General features: G+C 42.6%; 1 protein-coding gene across 1 annotated transcript; it reads right to left on the reverse strand.

Moving 5' to 3' along the window:
• Positions 1 to 1,267: 1,267 nt before the first annotated feature.
• si:dkey-157l19.2 (uncharacterized protein KIAA1522) lies at positions 1,268 to 20,770 on the reverse strand. Its single transcript, XM_048228535.1, has 7 exons — positions 20,413 to 20,770; positions 7,524 to 7,661; positions 7,023 to 7,066; positions 6,606 to 6,753; positions 6,268 to 6,378; positions 2,276 to 5,953; positions 1,268 to 2,031 (listed from the first exon to the last, which is right to left on the reverse strand). Exons 1-7 carry the CDS (start codon positions 20,669 to 20,671, stop codon positions 2,021 to 2,023), a joined length of 4,389 nt encoding a protein of 1,462 aa, XP_048084492.1. The 5' UTR covers positions 20,672 to 20,770; the 3' UTR covers positions 1,268 to 2,020.
• Positions 20,771 to 25,800: the final 5,030 nt, after the last annotated feature.

Raw genomic sequence — 25,800 nt, forward strand, 5'->3', positions numbered from 1 at the left:
CTGGCAGTCCTAACCCTCTGTAATCCGACACTTGTTCAAAACTCCATAATCACAAGTTATACTTAAACTTAAAATTAGCTGGGTAATTATAATAATACATGTAACAACACACAATAATCCAGATACACCTATGAGAAAGGTGAATGTGTAGGAGTGCAGAAAAGGGGGAGTTATTAAAGTTAAAGGGAAACTTGGCAGGATTTCCCCCTCTGCTGGAGAAATTGTGCATTATGCTATTTCAAACTGGAAAAAGGTAACGATAAAGCACATGGATTTGTTTACAAGCTAGCGAACGGTTAGCATAAGTTTGGTTACGTAACACAATTTAAAACGAGTTTCTTGTTTCTCACTTCTCTTTCCGGGACGGTAAGTCTCAATGTTGCAAGGTTGGTTTTCCGCCTGGGGACGCTAAGCGCAGCGGGGAAAGTCACCATTTTTACCGGAACAGGTCATTTAACCATCCAAATGATTTCTAAACGGGTTTATTACGTTGAAATAGTTGCCAAGTCCCCCTTTAATTGTTTTCTGTGTACCAATGAGGAAAAAAAGAAACATGGTTGCCATGACACCCTATACCCATTACATCCCTGGCAAATGTACTGCATGTCAGTGCATGAATCAGTCTCTGGTCACATGAAACAACCCATGGGTCATGGCAGAAACAAGTCTTCAGTTGCCAGGTTGACAAAACCAGAATCCTTTTAGATCAATCGGAGAAGCCTCGTTCTCTCTCACTCACTCTCTCTCTCTCTCACACACACACTCACTTGACTCATGAAACAATGAGGCAGATTGTGAACATTCTCATAGCTACTCTCCTTGTAAAGAAAAAGTTTTCTGCCAAAGTTACAAAAAGTGACAGCTATGGGAAAAATGCAATGATATTTCTTTGTTTTTGCAAACAGTAGTCAGAGTTGATCCAGCTTTTAATCATCCTATCCCATTTTATCCTCATCCCTAGTTAGGGGGATGGTTGTTGAAATATAAAGCATCTGCTTCAATGTAGAGACCATGTTGACATTTAGGATTGAAAAGTAAACAGATCCTCATCTTGAATGCACTGATTCCATGGATGGATATGCTCTCTTCAAGTAAAAGACTGGAAAATTCTCTATTGCAATCAGCCACATTTCATAGGCCTACCTTCTTAACTATTACCAAACATGGAGTCTTGAGTGCAGGTAAGAATCTGAATGGAGAACCGTCTGAACTGACTGGCTGTTTACTTGTGAATGACAAGCTAGTCCAAAAAAGGTCACTTTGCAAATTTGACTTGTATACATTTTATTATGATGAGCAATAACAATCATGCATCAACTTAGGCATTAAACACATTTAGAACAAGAGAACGCTCATTTAATTAGGTTGGACATTTGTCAGTGACATGATTTCAAAATTTGTTTGACCTTTAATATCAAACGGAACAGAACTGTATTCAAACAAGCAGCCTGTTCCTCTAAAGAGTTGGCTTTTTAAGTGAATTCAGAAACTGAACTATAATGAAAAGACAAAACTTAATGCAACAGAAAAAAATCTATCCATAGCGCAGTTTTCAACATGGAAAAGAAAATAACTTAGAACAGGTTATGATCATTTTACCTTTTTTGTTAACATTGCAACTTCAACAAGAATATTACATTTTGTGTAAAATTAATGTAGAGAGTATAGTGCATATTAAAAGTGACTCTTTATATATTAAAGAAACATTTGAATTTAATATTTAGATAATATATATATTGTGATAAGAGAACAAACTTGACAGCACTTCTCACTCAAAATCATCAAGATGTAACTCCATTCCCTCTTGTCACCTTCTAGTAGTCCAGATTATTTGGGTCAAACAATGGACAGAAGAGCCTTACGTATTTAAATCATTACAAAAGCATACTGAAAACATCTCATGACCTAGCAAGTATTTAAACGATATGCATAGCATAGAAAACGGCGCCCAACTTTCACTGGTTGATTGTAGCATGGTCAGGTAACAATGATGGGCAGCTCTCTGACAAGTCCACACTCCTTACGCTGCATCTACAGATACAAAAGAAAGTGGTCAGTGCAAAGCAGATAATACCCTCATGATATTATCATGATCAAACACAACAGACGTGGATACAACACATACTGTATTGAGTGACACTGTACACCGACACTGTACATTTTCAACAAACACTTTGTGTAATTAAATCATTTTATATCATTATATCACTAAATCATTTACTACTTTTACTAGTAATTCATTGTAAGTTCATGTTACTAATTAATTGTCTCTTACTTCTTGTGTCCTCTGACTGTGCACCCTGGCCAGCAGTTTGCACGTCTGAAGTAACAGCTTCTTCACTGGACGGATTGGGCAACCCATTTCTGGGACTCTGACTCTTGCCTCTGGGCTTGCTAGCAACAGGTGGGGGGACCTTTTTTTGCCCATCGCCCTGATTAGACTGACTGGACACAGCGGTCAGCTCTGTTTGCAGGGTCTTTCTCAGGCTGGACTGGACCTCAGGAGATGTTGGTGTATCAATGACCACCTTCTTGGGGCTCTTGGAGAAAATGAAGCTGGCTGTGCTGGTGGGAGACTTGAGAGGACTGCCCCCTGCTGTGGCAGGAGGGGAATGCACACTGAGGCGCTTGGCAGGGCCATCGTTAGCCGACCTAGCAGCTGCCCTCTGGCGAATGGCCTCCTGGAGTCTCATGGAAGGGTTCATGGACATGGGGGAAGACTTGCTGGTTGAGGACGTTGAGAAAGGGGGTGTGTGTGTTTCAGTTTTTGGTGCCGTGCTGGCTGCCTGAGATGTTGAAATGGTAATTGTTGGTTGGGACTTGTTGGTAGAGGCAGTTGTCGTCGTCGTTGTTGCTGTTACTGTTGACTGTGACACTGAAGCAGTGGATACTGATTTTGATTCAGATTTTGAGACAGTTGGGTCAGGTCCAGGATTTGATTCTGTTGTTGCTGATAAAACTTCGGACTTTGGAACTGCTGGCTCTGGTTCTGATGTTGAAGTCACTGGAGGCGCTTCAGCTTTTGATTCTGCAGCATCTGATGCAGGTGCATCAGTTAAGACAGCTGGTTCAACGTCCGTCTTTGACATGGTGTCCTCTGCTTGAGCCACTGACAAACTGGATTCTGGATCAGGTTTTGTAGTATCAGGTTCCGATATTGGAGGTGGTACATCCGGTAGTGATTGAGATATTTCAGAAGTTTGTTCTGGCTCCGATTTTGGAACAACAGAATCCGTTTCAGGTGGTGAGAATGTTTGTTCGGTTTGAGCCACTGGAGCTTCTGCCTCTGGATTAGAATTTGGAGCCACTAATTCTGGAGCCACATCTGAAGTCTCATGTTCTGGTTCTGGAGTTTTTGAAATCTCAGTTTGTTCTGGTTCAGAGATAACCACTGCTGAAACCAGCTCAGGCTTTGATTCAGATTGTTTTTCTTCAGATTTTAAAACGGAAGGTTCAGTTTTACTCTTTATAGCAGGTTGTGAGTCAGAAATGGATATAGATTGTTCTAACGGAGTATTTGATTGCTCTGGTTTAGAATCTGGAATCGGTGGCTCAGGTTGAGATGGTAGTTCACTGGTCTCTGCTTGGGGTGTCGAGGCAATGGGTTCTGGCAGTGATTTCAAATCAGTAGCTTCTGGTTGTGATACAGAAATTGTTGAATCCACTTGAGATGTTACAGAAGGTTGTTCTGATTGAGAGTTCAAAACTGTGGTTTCTGATTGAGCACTTTTGGGAGTTGCTTCGGTTTTAGACATTTGTTCAGTCGTATCTGGTAGGGACTTTGGTTCATCTGCAATGAGGGCTGCAACATCGGGTGGTGGTTCTGCCAAAAGCAGCGATCTTCTGATTGGTTTTGGTGGTGGAACTTGACTCACTGCAGGTTTTTGGTCTGTCTGTTCAACAGTCGACTCTGGCATTTTGGCATTTTGCTCTGGTTTGGGGGTGGATTTTATGGACCGGAGTCTGACCTTCTGCAAGATGGATGGGGTAACCACAGGAGAGGAGGAGTCATCAGAAGTTGCAGGAGGGTCCTTTTTCTGTGGAGGCGGAACTTTTCTCAGAGAAGCCTGTGTCTTAAAGTTTACTGGCAGCGGGGGAGCCTTGGGGACGTTGGGCTGGGCAGGAGCCTGAGAGGCAGGAGACCCAGCTTTCTTGGGCGTAGGTGCCACCACTGGTGGAGGAGGTGGGGGATGTTGAGGTGGGGGTGGAGGAGGCTGCTGTGGAGGAGGGGGGATCCCTGCTGGTATCCCCTGGTACGTTTTTGCAGACGCATTAGGCAACACGGGTGAGAAGAGAGGTGGGGGAGGCGGCAGGTCTACCTCATCCAGGGTGGTCAAAGAGCAGTCTAAGGGGATCTCCAGTGGAGGCGGAGGGGGAGGAAGCAGGGGAGAAAGGGGTGGACCTGTTGGGGCATTCACCTGCTTCGCCTGTGCCCTATTCATCAATGGACTTTGCTGGACTTTCTGTAGCTCCTGCATTAGATTTAGATTATGTGGTAATGGACTAGGCTTTTTGTTCATGGATGGAGAGTCCTGCTCTGCCATAACTGTGGTAGTGTGTTTCTGTTGTGTGACTGATAAACTAGAGGGGGTTTCAGCTGAGGGAACCTCACCTTCCCCATGCTGTGTCTGCAGTCTATTGGGGGGAGTGGCAAACTTGATGTTTGCTGGTCCAGGGCCACACAGAAGGACAAATGTGCGTTGATTGTGAGCCCATGTCTCAGGAGGGGGAGGTGGGGGTGCAGTCACTTTCGGTGGCTGTGGAATTTCGAACAGGGACTTCAGGGCCAGGACAGCAGGCTTGGTGTGGTTGGAGGACACAGCCGCCAGCTCACTCTTAGCTGCATAGGGAAGACTGGCCCCTGTGGTGTGGGGCGTTCCATTATGGCTTGAATAGCCACTGGAGGGAGACAAATTTCTCTTGAGTCCATTCTCAATTGTAAGTGGATGCAGAGGTGAGGAGTGAACTACATTTGCACCCTCTCTGGTCGCCTGCTGTTGAGTCTGAGGGCTCGGCGCCCCAGAGCTGAAAGATTCCTCCTGCGCAGACTCGTCAGCAGAATATCCTGCACTTCCTCCAGAAGCTTTCTCTCTCCCACCTTTTGGCTTCACTCCAGAAATATCTACCTCAGCCAAGTCCCTGGACCGACGCTTCATCTTGTCTTTGTGCAGAGAGTAGGATCGACTAGGCGGTGGGGGCTTCTTGGCCCTCTTCATCACAGACAGACTCCGCATGAACTGACCAGTGGTCTGGTCTCTCGACTCCATCACCTTCACCTGGCCGTTGGGCCTCGGGTTCACCTTGACCTGCCTCGCCTCCACCACGCTGTCTTGCCCGCTGCTAGAGGCACGCGCCGTGCTGCTGCTGGAGATGGTGGAGGAGTTGGACACGAGCGTCTCCGAGGAGTCGGAGCGGCTCCAGCCGGAGCTCACGGAGCTGAGCGTGGGGCGTCGGGAGGAAGCGCGAGAGGAGGAGGCGCGTGAGGAGGAGCGAGAGGGAGCCGGGCTGGCAGACGCCAGGCTGCATTTGCTGACGGTCCGCACGCTGTTGCAACTCCTGTTGCGGTTGATCTCCACCACGTCCACCGAAGGAGGCAGCACTGCGTTGGGGATGATCTTGGACAGGTACGTGGCCTGGGGGGAGATGTACATCACAGGGCTGGGCGGGTGCTGAGGGACTCCCCCCGTCTCGGCTGTTGTCATCCAGGGCACCGCCACAGACTTGGGCCTCTCGGCTAAGTAGCTCTGGGGCAACACGCTCTGGATGAGTGCCAGGTCATCTTTAGGCCTTGCCTCTGGCTGGCAGGGTGCCTTCTGCTGCGCTGAGCTTGTCGACACAGTCCCATCAACAGCTGATGCTGCGCTTGGTATGACGGCCGCAATGCCTGTGATGTCGTTGCTGGGTACGGGCTCTTGTGATCTCTGGTACGCTGTCCATGCTGCTCGATCCAGCCCTGTGGAGTACAAATATATACAGACCACGGAGTAAGCATAACAAAGCATATCAAATTCTCTCACATCTATACTGTAAGTTGAAGTGTTCAGACCGTTTGGAGATTAAATAGCATTAATGTAAATTTATTTGACATTAATATATTAATTAATGAATTAATGTAAATGTCACTGCACCATCAAAAGTGCAAGGAGAAGTTTTGATAATGACCATTGACTGATATTATTGGTGTTATGTGTGTGTGTGTGTATTGGTGTGTGATGTATATAATATAATATAATATAATATAATATAATATAATATCATATACTCTACCTAGTTCTTTCTGGACATGCCGTGGTATTCCCACCACTGTGCTCCTCCTATGTTTCCTCCGGCCTCTTGTCCTCTCCTTTTTCCCTTGGTTAAGGGGTGTGAATGTAGACCCTTTGAAAGCCCATCAATAACATCAATCACATTTCATCAGATAGCGCAACTGTGTACCATTCTTCAACTTAAAGTTTTTAAATGACATGTAAATGATTTTCATACTGAACTTCTGAACACCTGTGAACTACTGTAGTTATAATACATAAAATTTTGACACGATTTCTGTGTGCAAAGATGTTAAAGGGCTTTTGAGCGAACCAAGTCTCTGCTGATGTAGCTGTTACCTTGGCGAGAGAGTGCTGACCGTGTGGATCGTGAGGAGATGGACTGTGTAGAAACTGTCGACATGCAGTCAGTCGCTGTGCTCTCTGATCCGATTGATCTCCTCCTTTCACTGCAGCTGCCCATCTCATTCCGAGAGGTTACACCACTCTGCCAAGGGCAACAAATCCCCACAATATAACATTAAAGATTCAAGAGAGATGTATGTGTCACATTCACAGTTATAGCAGTATAAAACTAGCAGTGAAATGTAAACCTGGTCAACACTGTGACTGCAAAATATTAAGAATATACATTAAAATACACACGAAAGATAAAACTGACAGATATAAATGGGGCATGTTGAGTTCACGAACATATACTCCAAAGTATACTGTGATATGAAGTACAATGAAAAGAGTTGTGATGTTCATACTTACAATTACACTTTGATCATCTTGATAGTCAGTTTCTATGTTGTTATCTGTCACAAAAGGGAGACACATTTAGAATCAACACCAGAAATGCATGAAGCTACTGGCAAATCAGCTGGAAAGTTTAACTGAATTAACTGCCTTTTTTATTATCTTACTATCTACCTATTGGTCTGATATCAATTTACCAAAATAAAAAAAATTTACTTTTTCAATGAACTCATAGCTCAATGCCATATTCATTCAAAGCTCTCAGTGCAACGACATATTATAGACATGCTGAAGGTTGACAAGACCAGGAATATAGGAAAAACACAATTAGTCTTTAACAGCTCAAACAGCCTCCAAGACGAATTTAAACTGCCCCTCACAAGTCAAGGCTCAGACCAGACACGTCTTGTCAGTTTCCATTCCAGTTTTCAACACATACTTCTTTGTTTAGAGGCTTATACGAATCACCCAGGATGGGCACGTCTACAACATGACTACAGGCGACTCAGCAGTTACCTTCCAGCTGTTTCAGCTTAAGCCCCTGTTGAGCCTCGGAGTGGACGTCCTCCACGTACTTGTGACGGCTGCCCTCCAGAAACACATTTTCCTGGAAGATTTGGGGGACCAAGACACGGACATCCTCTTCTTTAGAAGCTGTGTAAGAGAAAGGGGTATACTTTAATAGAGCATTATTGGTCTTTCATAACAGGGTAAAGACCGCTTATGGACCAGCTCATTGTCCAACAGACACATGTTTTAGTGCTGCAGAAAATCATAGGATTTAGCATAGAAGTTTGTGAGTAGCAGGGTACATAAACTATGTTTGACTGTATTTGAATGCAGTGGTGTAGTCTGTGATACGCAGGACTACGCAGTATACCCACTTAAAAAGCATCACTATCTCACTATACCCACTTAAAATAGGCAAGGACACATATTAACATTTGGGGTTGATCAGTATATCCACTACAGCTAACTACTACATCAAAATATATCCACTACAGCTAACTAGACTAGGCCTACACCACTGTTTGAATGGTTAGGCTACTCAATTAATTGCGAAGGGTAGACATAATGGCTCTAACAAAAGGAAAATCTATTAGGTAAGCTGTTAAACTCTTTATTTCAAGTGTACAAATGGGCATCTCTCTACAGAAGTGAATACCAAACTACTGTGAGTATACGTCTACAATGTCCACAAATGAAATGTTCAAATGATAAAAAAACAAAAACATTATCCCATTTGAACATATTATCCCATTTTTCCATGATTCTGTGCATGTACATAGTAACCAAAATTGTGTTATTGATATTTGGAGTGTTATACTGAAATCAGTTAGTCCACTATTCAATAACTTGTACAACCTTAACTGTGACGCTCACTGACTCAAGTTAAAATGTGCAACTGCAGAAAAAGTTTAATCTGTCATTAGTTGCAATTCACATATAGAATTCTAAGACCCCAAGACCACTGCATAAGTGACACTATGCTGTTGGAGTCATGCGTTCACTTCTTATGTAATGGATTCACCCGATTGAGTAGGGTTAGTAAGTTAAATAAGTCTAGACCTCCTTGTGTGCAGTTAAAGCTACAAAGCAGTGTCCTTAATCTGGTTTGGAACCACAAATACCAGCATAGAAGGTATTAACCTACAAACTACTAACAGGTATGAGATAACTTATTCAACATTTTGCTAAAAATATGGCATGAGTTCGAGCAAGCCAGGAATATACCTATTTAACATTTCTACAGTATTAAGAATAACAAACTCTTAACCTCCTCTACAAATCGACAAAAGTATAAATTGGAATACCACAAAAACAAACTATGACAATTTGTAGTGCAAATAAAATTACCAAAGATACTTACTAGATACTGTCAATCAATCAATCAACCAATAGCATCAACACATCAATAAATCCATCAATCTAACTGTACAATAAATACAATTATAATTTGTCGATGTCTAACCTGTCCTTTTCAACCAAGGGTATTTGTGTAAACTCACATCTTCTAGAAGCAGGAGACAGGCTGAAGTCTTTGTTCCTTGCACTTTTCTTCCCAAAGATTGACCGCAAACATAACACATCTTTACGCAGAAGAACAACCATGTTTGAACTATAATGCCATCCCTGTCCAAACAACAAAACAGTCTTCCGAACTGGACTTAAAAATGCCTCTGAAAGGAGAGGGCAAAGCACAAAATAGATCTTGACTCCAGAAGAAAGGGTGAAAGTGTCTTCATTCAGTACAATCAAGTGAAACACACCTTCACAAAGCCGTTTCACTAATAAAAGTGATTACAGATCTGGCAACAAATCATTAAAACCCTTAAACACATCTGTGGTCTTGAGAGATGAGATGACGTCTACTGCTGCAGATGTTTCTGTTTTTGTTGCTTTGGCGGCTGATGTTGTTTTTGTTGTTGACAATGCTGTATCCATGCAGACAGGAGCAACCAACCAGCCTTCACATTATGTGGCCATGGCCACTAATCCACTTCCGCCAGATTCCACTCATCTCTCCCTCACACACACACACACACACACACACACACAGCGACTAATACCCTACTAACACAGTCACATAATTACCCCCTAATACATAAACCCCCCTCCCTCCCTCCTTTATTTGCCCCTCACTGGCACACAAAGCCCATCTTGATAATGACGCACCCCACCACTCCCCCGGGAATCCCTCATGCCATCATCACCAACATTCTCTACAGCTTAATCCACAAAAAGCAGGCACACACACACACACACACACACACACTCTCTTCATCTCATTTTAATTTTTATTTGGTCTTCATCCTCTCCCCTCACATATTTAAAGGTGACCTCTGACTTGTAAATCACCCTCAGATTAGACACCATTGGTATGCTGTTGAGATTACTGCTGGGAGGCCACACACTTTAAATGTTGTTTTGCCTCTGGAATGGGTTATTGTCATATTTACAGATTGTGGTCTAAATGGTTGGGAATAACAACAAATATAGCAAGACTAACTGATCTCTCTTCACCATTCCAAACAGCACTTATATTGTATACAGTTTCTGATAGCCTGTCCTGCCACAAGGTGGCATATATAAACTCATCTGAACCATCACTCGAGCTGTCAGCTGCGTTGCTCAACCATATTGCCTAACCACATTACTGTGAACAATCCTACATTGTGAGACTCAACATGGGAAAATAAATCATAGGTATCGGTATGTTTACCAAAACCTTTTCCCTGTGTTTGGTCAAGCTGTAACAAATAGTTGTGTGTCGTTCCCTCATTCAGAATCAACTTCCTGCAGTCTCTGTGTTTGACATATCTACCCTTTCATGAACCTGAAATTTCCTCTCACCGCTTCCAGTGTTTTCGTTGCCATTCCTGCTACGGCTGAAACCATGAAACCATGAAACTCATGTTGACGTGATTCTCTCATCATTTTAGGAAATCCGACAAAGACACTAAATGAGCCCCAAGAAAACTGTACAACTAATTTACAGCAAAAGCCACCCCCCCCTCAGGTACAGTACAATGGATTGTTCTAGGTGAGGACAGATTTAGATTGGCACAAGGAACAATTACTAACTCTAACTCACGTTTAGTCTATGGTTTAGTTAAAACCAATAGCAAAAGACTTGACGCAGAAACGTTCTCACACTAGACATTGCATACTTGACACTTGAATTTTGAGATCTTTTCCACACTGACTCCAGAACAGCTCTGCTACACTGAGAGCTTTTATGAATGCTGCTTCTTATCTTTGATGCAAGTATTTGCGTACCGTATGTGAATGGAGCGGTGATTTTTGCATGGGACATTCGCATACCATTTCATTGGCTTTGGAGTGGCATGTGGCTATGGCTTTGAAGAGTTGCATAACCCCGGATAAGGCTACGGTAGGGTGGACTTTTTGGCAAGATGATCGAGCATGGCTTCCAACGGAGTTCACAGACCAGATGCCCTTCAAAGACAAACATACCCAGAATCCAATCATTTCAAAGCCGCCCAGGAGTATGCATAAGTATGCACCTGTTAGTGGATTACAAGGATAAAATAATGACCTGTATTGTTTGGCCCTATCACCATCCAAAACTCCAACGATCTAACTCCAAAACACAGTCAGGTCATCTCCTGCCTTGTCTTTGATCTCTTAACTAATTACTCTCAACTCTGTCTTCCCTCACTCACAAATATTCAGACCTTCTGAAAATGCAAAGGGCATTGCTCCATCTTGAAAGTCATCCATCAGTTGAGCTATTTGCACAGTCTCACCAGGTTCCATGTCTCATACTCCAAACATTTGCTTTAGGCAGGCGTGTCAATTTAATTCCATGCAATCATGCAAGCCAGTGTTTGGTAACGAAGCCTTGAAGCAACTCAAAGAGAGCACCCACATTTAGGATCAGCCTTTTTCCCTTACAGTGTCATTAAGTCAAATTCATTCAAATGAACTTACCACCATCACCATGGTTAAAAACACAAACTCATAATAATGTCCCCCCTCAAGTACTAGAATACTCATCTACGATCATCTGTACTACAACATTCACTATAATGACTATAGTGCACATCATACAGTCCTGTGAAAAGTCCCAAAGCAGGGCAATACCAGTCCAGAACCAGAAGGAGGCATCATAAGTACATGCAGTGGACTAAAGAAGGTAAACATATACCAACAAATTTCATCACTCCGTCTGAGAAACCAGATAGTACTGTTTTGTTAGTACTGTTTTGTTTTGTTGTATGTATGGACCAAACTGAACAATGTTAAAAATCAGACAAATGGAAAAGATAATGACACCACTGATTCACAGAAAAGGATATGACGTCAGTGATATGGTACAATATGTACCACTAGACCCACTTTAACCTTCAGCCGACATGATTACTCAGGTACCCTTCATGGCAAAAACAGACACACACACACACACACACATCAGGAAGTTTTTGTCCTGACTTGCCCTTGTTTTCCTTTGTTGGGCACACGACAGAGACACAACAAAAGCTAAGCACTAAACACACACACACACACACACACACACACACACACACACCTTTGAGATGCATGCTACTGGTGCCATCCAGAGGATTTAAGGGCATTGCTGAAAATAGGTCAACCAACCAGACTAGCGGAGAGGGTTGCTCAAGAGATCAAATCAGACAGGTTCTCCTCTGGTGATTTCCTCAGTAGAATAACAATAGTACAACAACACACAAAATTACGTCAGTTCAGTCCTACAAGATGTTGTCTAAATGTATTACATACAACGTTTCTGTTGTGGTGTAGACACACAACAACATCATCACAGACAGGGAAAGCTACAGCTACACCATGCGGGGAAAACAAGCCTCTAATTTTCATCCTCATGATTTGACGTTAGGGGTGACCGTAAAAAACATGTAGTGCAAGTCATTTACAGCAGCTAAAAATTCACTGTGACGAGCTTGAGCTCACACAAAGAATGTAGACTTAGGAAACTGCTAAATGATTCTCTGAGAAAGAGGCCGTTAGCTCATCTTGCTTGGCAGTTTGTTTCTCTTTTTGGGGGTTCTGAGTAGTCTCAGAAGGGGTTGTGTCAATCAGAGGGTTGAGAGAAACTTGATGTCTTGTAACCTTTTAGAGGAAAGTCTGCTAGGCAGCGAGGAGGAGAATGTGAACTATTCCAACTTGCTAGTATTCCTGCCCAGCGTGTTCGAGCTTGTCTGATGGGAGACGTTCAGCCACATACACACACACAAAGAGAAGATCAATGTAACGTTTAAAGATATAACCTTTTAAAGGTTTAATCGTCATAACCTGAGGATCCATACGGAGTCAAATAATAATAATAATAATAATAATAATAATAATAATAATAATAATAATAAGACAGATGTAAAGACCATCTGTAGAATTATTTTATCCATTTTATTATTGTTTTCAATGTCACCATTCTTCAGGAGTAAGGACTCATTAACACAAATACCAAACAACTATGGCAGCAGTGGCACATGCTCTCGGTTTCATTCCTTAATTTTCACTACAACACATGCACAGTCTTGTCAACACCAGCGTCTTGCAATTGAGCACCACGCCACGTTACATCTTACTTCCAGTGTCGGACCTTCAAAAGCCAGAGACTATCTCCAGATAAACAACAACACCCTCAACACACACACAGACAGAGTCATGAGGTCATCCATCTTTGACCAACAAAGCTGACCTGAGAGTGGACCCTGCTATCCCTGCGCTGTTTGCTTGTAAGCCCTTTAGACCTTGATGTTTGTGATGGCAAGGGTCAGTGGTGTGTGTGTGTGTGTGGGGGGGGTGTGTTTGGGGGCAGGGGCAGTGTTCACAGGAGAGATTAGAATGGAGGCCGTCTGTCCGACCAGGCGACGTGAATCAGCAGACTGGACTGCCAGCTCAGCGGAAGTGGAGTGCAGTGGCTCAACATGTTCCTGAGTAAACTTCAGGGGGGGGGGGGGGGGGTGGATAGGGCGATGCTTTAACGATGACTCACTTAGCTACCAAGCAAAATGCACAGATCAGCCAGAGAAAGAAGAAAAAACAAATGTAGAGACAAAGATAACCATAAGGGGGTGCTGCATTGTTTTGGCAGGAGGTTTCTTTTGCTTTTCAGCCTCCCTTTTTTTCCAATGGATTACAGCCAGTGACATACACCCTAAAAGCCTATGGCTATCCTGTACATGTGCATCCATCTGAACTCTGAAGTGAGGCACAACTGTCTCAGTGATTCCACAATGAACCTCACGCCAAACACATCAACAGGCAGACACCGTCACTAGAGCCATGAAACTGCAAAGATGTGAGGTGATATCCACACCATTGGCGTGTTCTGGCAATGAGGCCAGAAGCCACAACAATCCAAGAGACAACTTACACCCTCCAGAGAACGATCGATTCTAAGCATGCGTGATGTGCTATTGTATCATTCGTATGACTTTCCAGTAAACGAATATGCCATTTTTTCAGACATAATTATGGCTATAAATGCCCCTTGGGAATACCCATCCCAAGTTTACCACAATTAACAAAAAAAAATGAATTGGATGTAACTCAATATGAACATTACAGACTCAAAGATCATCTCACAGAAGGGCGGGCACCTCACTGGTGCTCTACTAAGGAGCAGCTGAAGGGACAACTATCTGTAATGAGATGTGTCACATGGAATATCAAACAGTCAATATAAAATATCCTTAAGATACCAAGCTACTATACAAATAACGTTCTTCCCAGACTATGGTGGGGAAGAATGTGGAAGTATGAACATGTGTGATATTAGGCATACGTAGACATTCTATTACAGATAATACTCTTCAAGTCTGGTTCATCTTTTAATCATGTTTCTGGAGTATTAAGAAATATGTAGGTCTGCATCTTAGTCTTGTTCATTATAGACTACAGAGTACAGCTTAAGATGACAGCTACATGTTGACAAAATCCTTGTTCCGTACAAGAAGAATCTGTAAATTCCATTTCAAGGAAATTATCTAACAGAATGTGATCTCATTTATAGTCATCTCCACACCTTAGCAGATATGGATTCAGCTTGCAATGGCTGTGGATGACACAGTGTATTTTTCCATAATTTCCATGGTAGTAATGACTGCCAAAGACACCGCGTCACTGAGAAATGAAGCCCCTAGGAAGTATTTCAAACTGCCTTGAGGAAATAACATTTCATGAAGGCATCCTTGTTTCAGCTCACACAAAAATAACTTTAGTTTTTGAGAGAGGAAGCTGGGAGCCTGTGGAGTCAATGTGGAAGCTTTTTCACAAAAGATTTCACACCATTACAAGACATTCCACAAGCCTGACACACACACACACAGGACAGGGGACCTGCATTGGGCCTTGTAGCAGTTCAGGGTCAGCTGGAAGATGGAAAACAGTCAAGTGTTTGTAACAAACTCCTGCCAAAGTGCTGAAGGTGGCTCCTATTTGGTTTTCTAGAAGCAGACTTCTACATTTCAGCAAATCAATTTTACAAACTACAGACAAATTATTTTAAACTGCATGACCTCAGGTGAATATGTCAGGTGCCTCAAGGTGTGGTAAGTGTGCTTGAAACACATGAGCAATGTTTAAGAGTGGCTTTTTTGAGATAGCAAATGTTGGAAACACATGCTCTCAGAAATTAACCATAATGCATGGGTATCATATATAGAAGTCAAATAACAATATTCGGTAACACTTTACTTGACAGTATCGACATAAGAGTGCCATGACAGTCATGACACATGAACCCTAATCCTAACCTCTAAACCTAACCCTAATCCTAACCCCAGGATATCTGACCCCTTAGCTCTGCATTTCGGTTCTTTAATTTTTGCTTCTAATATGCCATGAGTAGATACTTCAAGGAGAACTCGAGGTCACCGAGTACTGTCGGTATGAAAACAATCGGTGCTACCTAGCTCGAGTGGTGGCAGCTAACAGCTAGTGCAGCCAGGCAGCTACAGTGCTAAACTCTGGGGGCATTTTTTTCCCGTACCGACCGTACTCGGTAACCTTGAGAAACAGAGATCTATGTGAAAAATATGTGAGTTTTCCTTCAAGTCCTATTAGCACCAGAAACCCTCATAGAACCTTATTGCAGACTCATGTTGTAGATCCACAACAGAAACATGGAACATGGCCTACAGCCACAAGCACATAAAAATTTGGGTGTAGCCCACTTGGCAAGTGAGGGACTTATCTGATACAACTGATGAATGTTCTCATTTGATCATTACTCTAAAAAATGGGCTGATTCTAAGACGGTTTCCGGTTGTAAATTACATTACATTCAGAAATATTAAAATACAGTTGAAAAACACTTATTCCCTGCAGGAATGTACATACCATGGTACATTTGGGAGAAACCCAATATAAACTCCAACTGAACTCATGCATGCACCATATGCCCACCCTCCAGAGGCCTGCACGCATCATTGGTTTGTATTAGAGACCCTCATACTCAATAACACACTCTGCTCTGTAGGTGTAAGGGACTGACTCATATCAACAGCTCCTGTCAACACCTATTGGTTTATTCATCACAGCTTCTCATCCTTGAATTAGTAGCATGGATCAATAGGTGCTGCCTGGAAATATTTCAAAATATCAGAGAGTGCTGCCATTTCCTTGCTTTGGTAAATGGGGATCCAAAAACAAGCTGCCACATTGTTACAGAAGTAGAACTGTGGAAAAGGGTCACCTAACAGTCTTCCTTAAGTGTCAACTTCCACTTCTGCTTCAAGTGCTCTCCGGCAAAACTAAATGAAGGAAAAAATAGAGTGGACCTTGTTCTTTGTGTACACAGTGTTTTTTTTTTTACTTTTTATTTATCTTATTTATTTTGCTGATTGTTTTTTAGACTTGACTATCTTTACTTGATTTTCCATTATCATGCTTTTACTTATTATCTGATATTTCTCTGACTGATGGTGTAAAGCACATTGAATTGCCTTTGTGTACGAAATGTGCTATTAATAAAATGGCCTTGCCTTACACATGACCACAGGTTGTTTAAACTCTCTTTTTGCTCGCTCTCTGACACACACACACACACACACACACACAGACAGAGAGAGTGAGAGAGCTTTGGAAGACCTTGGCAGAACTGCTCTGGAATGTGAAGAATCTGAATGAGACAAGGCAAGGAGGAGAGAGGTAATGGGAGTGACCAGACACAGGTGCCGTGCTGACCCAAACTTTATCTGTCATTTTCATTCTTCTTTCTTTTCTTTTCGGAGCTCATTTCAAGGCTCCACCACTTTCTTTTTTCTGCAACTGCTGTAATGTCTCCTGCTTGCCTGTCATCGCCTCAGTCCCATGACGGCTACACAGCTCATTATTGCCTCATTCTTTCCTTCAACAGAACAGATTAACTTAGAGCCAAACTGCATCATGATCCACATTAGCACTTCTTTCATAAAAACAGTCAGTCAGTACTCTCCCCTTTCCTCAGGAGAAAAGAAGTCAAACCAAAACACAGAGACAGTACCAAGTTGTTATACCACAGTCTATGTGGCTGAATATTTAAACTGTGATTACGTTAGGATCCACCACAGAATACAAGATGGGCCAGTTAAAAAATGTCTCAAATAACAAATGTAACAACAGAGAAGAGTAAACAAAAAAGGAAAAATATGCCAAGCTATAAGTAAAACCATATTGTCTCAACATGCAATTTATATTGTTATGAAAAATCATGATTAATAGCCATCCTATCCTATCATTGATAACACCGATCACAAATCAAGCTATGAACAGCGGGTCACATGCATTAAAGCTGCAGTTGGCAAATCTGACAGATTGAGGGGAATTAGCTAAAATGTTGAATGTTTATAACTCTCATGCCCCTTCCCCACTACCACCGAGCACCCTCTCATCGAGTTTGTGCTCGTCAGTGTGCACCAGACTGTGATTGACAGTCAGATCTCACATAGCCCTGCTCTGACTGGACCAGAAGAACCAGGAGCTGTGGATTTTTGCAAAACAAATAACAGGCTCTAGGTGGAGGTAGAAGTGCAGGTTTTTTTCTAAAACCGCCTGGTTTATGTTGTTCTGTCGGAGCATAGTGTCGGTTTCAGTGAATATGATCAAAAAAATCTTGCTAACTGCAGCTTTAACTAAGGCATCAAGCCAAACCCAGCAGCCATTTCTTTCCAGGGATGAGATAAGCTTACGCCCATCTGGGCCTTGGGGGTTCCTCATAAATAAATAAATAATAAATTCTGATAGTCGATGTATTATCTGGGCCTATAGTGACACTGGGAAACCACATCTCAGGTCTGCAAACAAAATGGACCATTCACTTGGCCCTGCCTTAGTAGTAATGGTGCCATTAAGGCAATATAAACACAGGGCACGAGGGCACAACACTGACACTGCCTACACACTTATGCCATTACAATAATATGCCTGAATGGCAACAGCTGTGATTGGGTTGATCTGTGTACACAGTACACATCCAGCATCCCCCACCATAGAAGGTTGTAAATCACAACCTGCAATTAGCCAAGGGCAGAGGATTTTCATGTAGGCGTACACAAGGACTTACTAAAGGGAGGGGTTTCCATGGGTTTTCAGGGAACGCCAGACGGCTACATGCACGCGTACACTCAAAACTTGGCAGACATGCTCATGATAAGGGAGTATGTACAGCTAAGATGATACCCATTTTGCTTTAAGACATCTCTGCTAGCATACTAGCAAACCTCACTCAGCAGGTTTATGGCTGTACCTGAATGGGATAGGTTGGTTTCTCATCTATGAGACATGCCTTGTTCATACCAGCCCATACTGGATTTGTAAGCCAGTGGGACAAGGTCTTAAATCTACAAGGATACATTGTTGAAATCAATTTGTCTGAAATGTTTGCAGTCAAAGTTAGATCAAAAGATAGCCACAGTAGGAAGCTACTTTTTTCCCATGAAGTGGTTTTCTGAGAAAACAAAAATGATTGCATTAATTACTTCTATGAAACAGTCAAGCCTCTCAATCCGCCCCTTTCCAAGAGCTGTGAATGTGCCAATCTGAGGTATCAATTCAACAGTTGATAGCTGTGAAATGCCTTCAACAAATAAAAAGTTACAGCACGAGTAGAACTCTCTCCAGAGGTGTGCCGTCTTGCTAAGTCTGATCATCAACGAAATGGCCAAAATGACACAGAAACATTATATAGATAGACGCTGCTAGGTAAGAGCCCTTGGAACACTTGGTGAAATCCAATAGGGTACTATATAAAAATCCCAGAGCAGAATCTGTCTAGGTCTCAATGGAACTATGTCAGAGAATCCTGTGCTAACCTGAGTAGAGTTTTTCTGTGTAACACCACTATTGATTTTAGTGGAAGAATGCTGGGGGGGAATCCTGGAACTCAATGGTGCAACAAACTTGTTGACTTAACTTAGCAGCCGAAAGAACCTCATAAATGAAAGACAGAGTGCCATTCCTGACAGTAATGAACAACCTTGGGTTCTTCTTCTGGAAACTGAGTTGAAAACATATACAAATCTTCAAAAACACTCAAATAAAAAACACATTACATCATAGCTCATGGGACATGTAGCCTCAGAACACACTGCAGAGCAACACAGTAACAGAAGAACCAGCACCAAGGACTTTCACAGAATATAGAAACCAACTAACATGTGAGAGAGTACAATAAGCAAGCACTTAATCCATGCAACATGACACCATTTCCAATTTTACCAGACAAAAATGTAACATAAACCTGGGAGGGAATATGCAAGTGGAGATAGAAGGTCATTGGCCTCTTTCTGGTGTACAGGAGCCTGTATAGTTTATTCACTCTGACTCTCACACACTCTCTCTCTCTTGCTCTCTCTCTCTCTCTGACCATCACTGCAGTGACCTTGGCAGAGGAGAAATTCCTTATCAAATCCTCAAGTCTCTAATGAGAGAGAGCGAGAGAAAGAGGAAGATAGACTATTATGGGCTTATACAAACTCCATAATCTTTACAATCTTTACAAAAGTACTGGAGTGAGTCTCTACGCTGTGTACGCCAGAGACTCTTTCAAGACTGCAATGAGACAGTAACTAGGATTAAATCTTCGTGGAATTCCCCATCCCTTTCAAACACTCGTACACAAACACTTCACTTACACCGACATGGTAGCACATGCTATGGGTGTGTTCTGCAATGCACTTAGAACAATTAGTGCCCTGTGTGCACTAGCACAGTCTGATAAACAGACAGAATACACCACAGCCTTTACATAGGCAGCCAAGAGAAAAGAATCTGGGTGTGGTGTGTGTGTGTGTGTGTGTGTGTGTGTGGGTGTACACTCTACCGCGGGGTAAAATATATCATCCACTCAACGTGCAGTCCTATCTCTTTGAAAGTTACTTGGGAATGTTGTGGCCAAACCAAGGTTAGCTCTACATATAAAAAGTCTGCTGGTATATTGTTCTTCACAATTATTCTTACGCGTCATAGTGTCATTTATTCCAATGGAATGGGTGTTTCACTTCCTTTAAGTTTCCACAATACATCAAAGGCAGGGAGCACTGTTGCTCTCAGTGCCCACATGCCGGAAGGTAAATTATGCATCCTGCTACAGTGACTAGCAGGACGTACATACATCCTTTTGTGTAGACACAGGTACATACTTAGGCAGCTTAATGGTTCAGCACAGACACTGTGGAATGTACCTGTAATATTGAGTGGTTTAACACACTGCTAATGGTAGACTACCACTAACATACAACATGACAGTGTTCAATGAACTAAGACCTTTTGTCACAATCCACTGCCAAAGCCTCAATAAACCACTCTGCAGTTGTGCAGTGACACATCTGGCGAGAAATCACACCTGGCCATGAGAAACTATAAACCATAAGCTACTGACCACTCTGGGGTTTTGGACAGGACAAGTCTCTCTGTTTACCTGCTTTGGGGCTGGGTTTTGGTACGAGTACGGGCGTGCCAGTGCTCAGCAGGTCCTGGCTGTGCCGCGAGGTGCCCTGGGCGTTCTTGGCCTTCTTGCCTCTCCTCAGCCAGCTGAAGGCCCGCCGGATAGAACCACCATGCCTCCTCCGCCGCTTGCCCCTGCTGCTGTGCCGCTCCCGCGCCAGGACCTCGACCACGTCACGGGGCACCAGGTTACCCACCTGGTCGATCTCGTGCTCCCTCTCGTGGCCCGACATCTGGCCTCTTGTGTGTGTGTGGGGGCCTGCAAAGGGAAGAGAGGGAAAAGAACAAGACAAACTACTTGGTCACTGTGACGTTTGATATCCAGCTGGACTTTTTGTACAGCAAGAGCATACATTACAATCAGTATTTGCACTGATAGGGAATTGAACCCAGGCTTCTGGTGCTGTTGGAGGACAAGCTGTACCAGCAAAGCCAATGGGACCATGAAGAAATGTAAACACGGTGAAACTTTGGTCTCGCCCTCACTGACTCACTTGAAAGAGCATTCTGTGACATTTTTCATCACGGGCCTGAAAAGACCTGCTCATCCACCCTGTGTCTTTATCTTTCTAGAACTCCTGAACCCCACACAAAGATTTACTCTCTTGATCTCTCTCTCACACACACACACACACACACACACACACACACACACACACACACAGTCCGTTTGTAACACCGCCCTTGTGCACTCCTCCAGCTGTCCTCTGTCGGCACGGAGGGAGGGAGACAACAGACTGGAAAAGATCAGAGGCAGACCAGAGGTGAGAGAGAGAGAAAGAAAAAATGCACTCCGGACCAGCATCCCCTTCCCCTCATAGTTTGCACCAACAGCCTGCAGAATTGGGTAAAAGTAGGCAATTTATCACCGAAGGCATAATTACCTTGCCGTTTCTGTTTTCACAACAAACAGAAAGTGCCCACATTCTGGTTGTTAGCCCATTCATCAGTGCAAGAGTACATATTACCCCACGGAGCATCCTGCTATTTAGTTAATCACAGTGTTTTTGAGCATCACAGGACATGAGTGACAGGGCAGCACACCAATAAGAGTGCGGCTCCTGTGTGGGCACAGCCCCACTGCCTCTTAGCCGATATAGCAAGTGTGTCAGCAGAGTACATATCCCAGCCTGATTCCTGCCTCTCAACACAACTTCCTCTCTCTCCCTTGTCTAGTTCTGGCTCCACACCTTCATTCCAGAGCCTGTAGTCATGCTGTAGCAGCCTCGCCCACCACTACTGCACGCCCCCAGACATAGCACATTACACAGCACCCACATACAGAAAACTCCTGTCCACTACACATGTCCTGCAAATGAACAAATGTAACTCTACCAAAACACTGTGGTTATGTGGAAAAGGACACCAGAGTTGTCACACAAAACCACATCCCACTCATTGCCCTTTGTTGTGTCATTTGAAAACAAACAGAGAAACAGGTTCACTTCCATGTGGGGACATGCCAACATGCATACATACATACATACATACATACATACATTCAAACAAACAAACAATCACACACACAGCTAAATGCAGCACAGCCTCCTCATAGAGCCCTTTTGACTGATGCTAGACCATGTCTCTCGTCTTGGGAAGTAACAATGCATCGTGAATCGGCTAAAAATCGTTACAAATGTGTGAAGATTACAACCGGTTGGCATAAAAAATTAATTGTGATGTAATTCTTAAACAGGGCATGATCTGCTTTTGATTTCAACGAGTTCAGACCTTGTGTTCCTCTCAGATTATATAAATAAAGGAATATTTTTTTTTTTGCCCAATTTGTCTGCAGGTTGTGTCCTGTTAAAACATCGTATAATGAATTTAAAATTGTGAATCGTAATGAATCGTGAGGTGAGCGTACCGTTACATCCCTACTCTCGACTCTTCTCTGCGTCACTCACTTTACTGTTTTCCCTCTGGGTCATTCGGTGTCAAATCAGATAAGGTTGTTTTTTTTTGCAAATCATGTGTCTGAGGACTCATCAATGGTCCAGTCATATTGAGAAGGTCTTCCATCCTACAAAGTTGGAAAGGCTAATAATATTTTTTTATATATTAATGTTCAAACATAGCTCGCAAGATAAAGAATTTTTAAGAAAAATCTAAAATCTAAAAAAATCTAAGCACAGTGAAAACATTGGATCTTTGGGACCAAAACATTAGACAAACTTTAAGCAAAGCCAGCTTGGGAATGTTGCGCAGGGAAAATCTTGGGAAAATTGCGAAGCCAGCATTTTTCTGGATTCTGCCTGATTTGACAAAGAATGACCCCTGTCCCCTTGTCTCTCCCCCTTTTGCACACATTTATGCTAGTAATGCTACACATACATCAGAAGACATGACAAGATTTGGGAAAGATTGGAGTTTTTTAAGCTAATGCCCCCAATTTAAGCTTTACTCAAAAGACTACAATCTTTCAAAAGTCTTTTCCCAAATCTTGTCAAAGTCTTCTGGTGTAAGGATGGCTTTAATCTCTTTGCCGTCTGTCTCTTGATAGGTGGAGATAGGTGGAGCAGTAGACTCAGTAGCTCGCCAAACAGCCCTGGAGGTGTGAGAAAAGGCTTGTTTGGAAAGAGGGTGGAATGATCAGCAAGCTGGTGAAAATTAAACAGTTATGCATGGTCTTTAATGCATGCATGCACTCTCTCTCACACACACACACACACAACCCATGTAATTATCACACTCCTACATAAAACAAACAAGACCAATTCCAGAAGCTTACAGTTTTGTATGACTCAACACAACATGTTTAGTTAACCTGTAGAATAACTCGGCTAAGGACTCTCAGCTGAACTACTCCAAACCTCAGAATACCATAATGGCCATGAAAGCACAATATACATTACACTGGTTGCAGCACAATACAGTGCAGCAGTGCACAGTATACTTCTGCAATGGAAAAAAGAAATGACTGTCAACAACCAAAACCCAATATCAAGGCAGATAGTAATGAAGAACGTGGGACACGAAGAGAGACAGTAAAAGAGAAAGCATATAAACATTAAATCCAAAATTATATACATCTTATACCAATATTCAATATGGTCCTCAGTTATAACATTTTGCAATATTCTCATACCACAATGAATAATATCGACTAACTGCAGTGTTTCCCACATAATTTAATTATATTTGTGGTGGTAGGATTGCAGAATTAACTTGAATGCAAAAGTTTTTAACAAATTAGTGTAGCGGGGTTATGATGCTAACCAGATTTAAGCACAATTTAGCGAGTTATCTTCTATGCCTTCCAGGATTGTTAACGTTTTCTTTAAATGTGCATGTAGATTCATTGAGAGACAGAGACACAAGGAGAGGCTGTGTAAAGGTTCACATAGCTTTACAATGACAGAATTCCATCCAATTGAAATAGCACAACATGGAAAATCATTGTGTGGTGGTCAATGTTGATATTGTGATGGGCCGCCACAAATAAGTCAATGTATGGGAAACACTAAACTGAACGAGATTGGTTTAAGGCTAATTAGTTTAAGGTATTGATAGGTTTCGTGGAATGACTTGCTATTCTTTTAACTTGTGCTGATTAAGGCTTTTTTTTTTTTATCTTAATTGATGTTTTAAAAGCCTTTACAAGATGTTGGAAGACAGTCTCACGGTTAGCAACAATTATCACCTCCTTTAAGAGACATAAAGATTGAGTGAGAGAGAGGCAAAAGTAAACTTTATAGAAACAGAAACAGAAATAGCATGTGCTTTTTCCATAAACAGACCAAGCTGAAAGGAAAGCACATCCTTCATGTTACGCAAAATCACACACACCTGTCAGTTCCCCCGCCCAACACACACACCCATCGCCACTTAGCCAACAAACACATGTCTATAAGACATGAAGACATAGTCCCCGTGTGTTCCTGTCCTAATGAGCTTGTGTAGCTCAGGGCTTATGACTCTGCTCTTAAAGATGACTAGCTGTGTCAGCACCAGTCTGTGTGGGAATACGGCCTGTTCTTTCCTTATGTGGAGATGTTGAGAGGCAGGTTTGTCTCTCCCGTGTTTGCCTCTGCTGTCTAACAGAGAAACTAAATATTTCACACACCTAGACACATGCACAATGTTCAAACGCACAGACACACACACTCACACAACCTTATTCAAAAGTTTGAAAGAAGCCTCAAGAGGAGGCTCTCTCTCTCTCTCTGTGTGTGTGTTCCTACCCTTAGGGAGAAATCACATACACTGCGAGAGGGGTGCGGCACAGGAACACTGGCCTTTGTTTGAAGAGTGTGTGAGAGGATTTATCCATAACATTCACCTTCCTCTCAGCACACACACACACACACACACACACACACAACTTTGCTGAAATTTTAAAGTGGCAGCACACACATATTCATCGTGATGATCCAAGCTGGCAAAACTTTATATTTTTTAAATCCGATGGCTCACAGGCTTCTGTCCTCACTGGCTAAGCAGAGCGGAGACAAGTTTCAGCATGACTGCCTAAATGCTCCCAGGGTCCTCTTGAGAGCGGATCTGAGATTTACAGAGGATGTGGGTTGTACTGAAGCAAAGCATGTGTTCAGGGTATATGGATGACAATGTGTGTGTGTGTGTGTGTGTGTGTGTGTGTATCTGTGTGTGTGTGTGTGTGTGTGGGGGCGCTTTGTACATAAAATGTGTTTCCATTGATTTCCATTTCATTGTAGATGTAGTCGTCATTGAATGTTGAACTTGCTTTTTCTACATGCCATTGTCACACAGACAGACACATCGACTAAACAAAAGCCACAGAAATCCACCTTCCTCACAATCCCCATGAAAATGAAAAACATTAAAGATTCAGATCAAAACAGAGCAGTTAACGACACCACCTCCCGCTGACTCTTTAAAATAGGATTGTGGTGCAGAAGGACAAAACCAAGGCTCAGCTCACACCTGCCATGGGTGTGGGCAGTGTGTGGAGAAGTTGCCATGCCGTAGCCCCATTAATTAAAGTCCAGGTGCACAGATCTGCCTTTTTTTGATCTGCTATAATGCACCAAATGGTGTCAAAGGGGAAGCTTTCGACTGTCAGTTCAAGTATGGATCCTCAATTTCTGGGTATTGTTGGGTTGAACTACAATGTAGTCATTTTACCTTAAAATAACAGCTTCATTATACATAACATTAGATTAGATTAGATTAGATTAGATTAGATTCAACTTTATTGTCATTGTGCAGAGTACAAGTACAGAGACAACGAAATGCAGTAAAATTATAAATTATAAAATAATTTTGATGCTACACTGACTCAGGATGTGGAGAACATGGGACACTCTGACATTGCGGATGTGTGCCCAGAATGCCGGATTTTGCAGTATGCAACATTGTTGTCACAAGTAGTAACATGACT

Source organism: Alosa alosa, chromosome 19 (assembly GCF_017589495.1).
Source record: "Alosa alosa isolate M-15738 ecotype Scorff River chromosome 19, AALO_Geno_1.1, whole genome shotgun sequence".
Classification (NCBI taxonomy): Eukaryota; Metazoa; Chordata; class Actinopteri; order Clupeiformes; family Clupeidae; genus Alosa; species Alosa alosa.

What these genes read in the sequence shown, in the direction of transcription:
- si:dkey-157l19.2 (XM_048228535.1), bottom strand. Translation starts at nt 20,671, where the DNA reads ATGTCGGGCCACGAGAGGGAGCACGAGATCGACCAGGTGGGTAACCTG. An exon ending in TAAGCTGAAACAGCTGGAAG is followed by an intron (nt 7,067 to 7,523) that starts GTAACTGCTGAG and finishes CTTTTGTGACAG; the next exon opens with ATAACAACATAGAAACTGAC. An exon ending in GTCAGCACTCTCTCGCCAAG is followed by an intron (nt 6,379 to 6,605) that starts GTAACAGCTACA and finishes GGGCTTTCAAAG; the next exon opens with GGTCTACATTCACACCCCTT.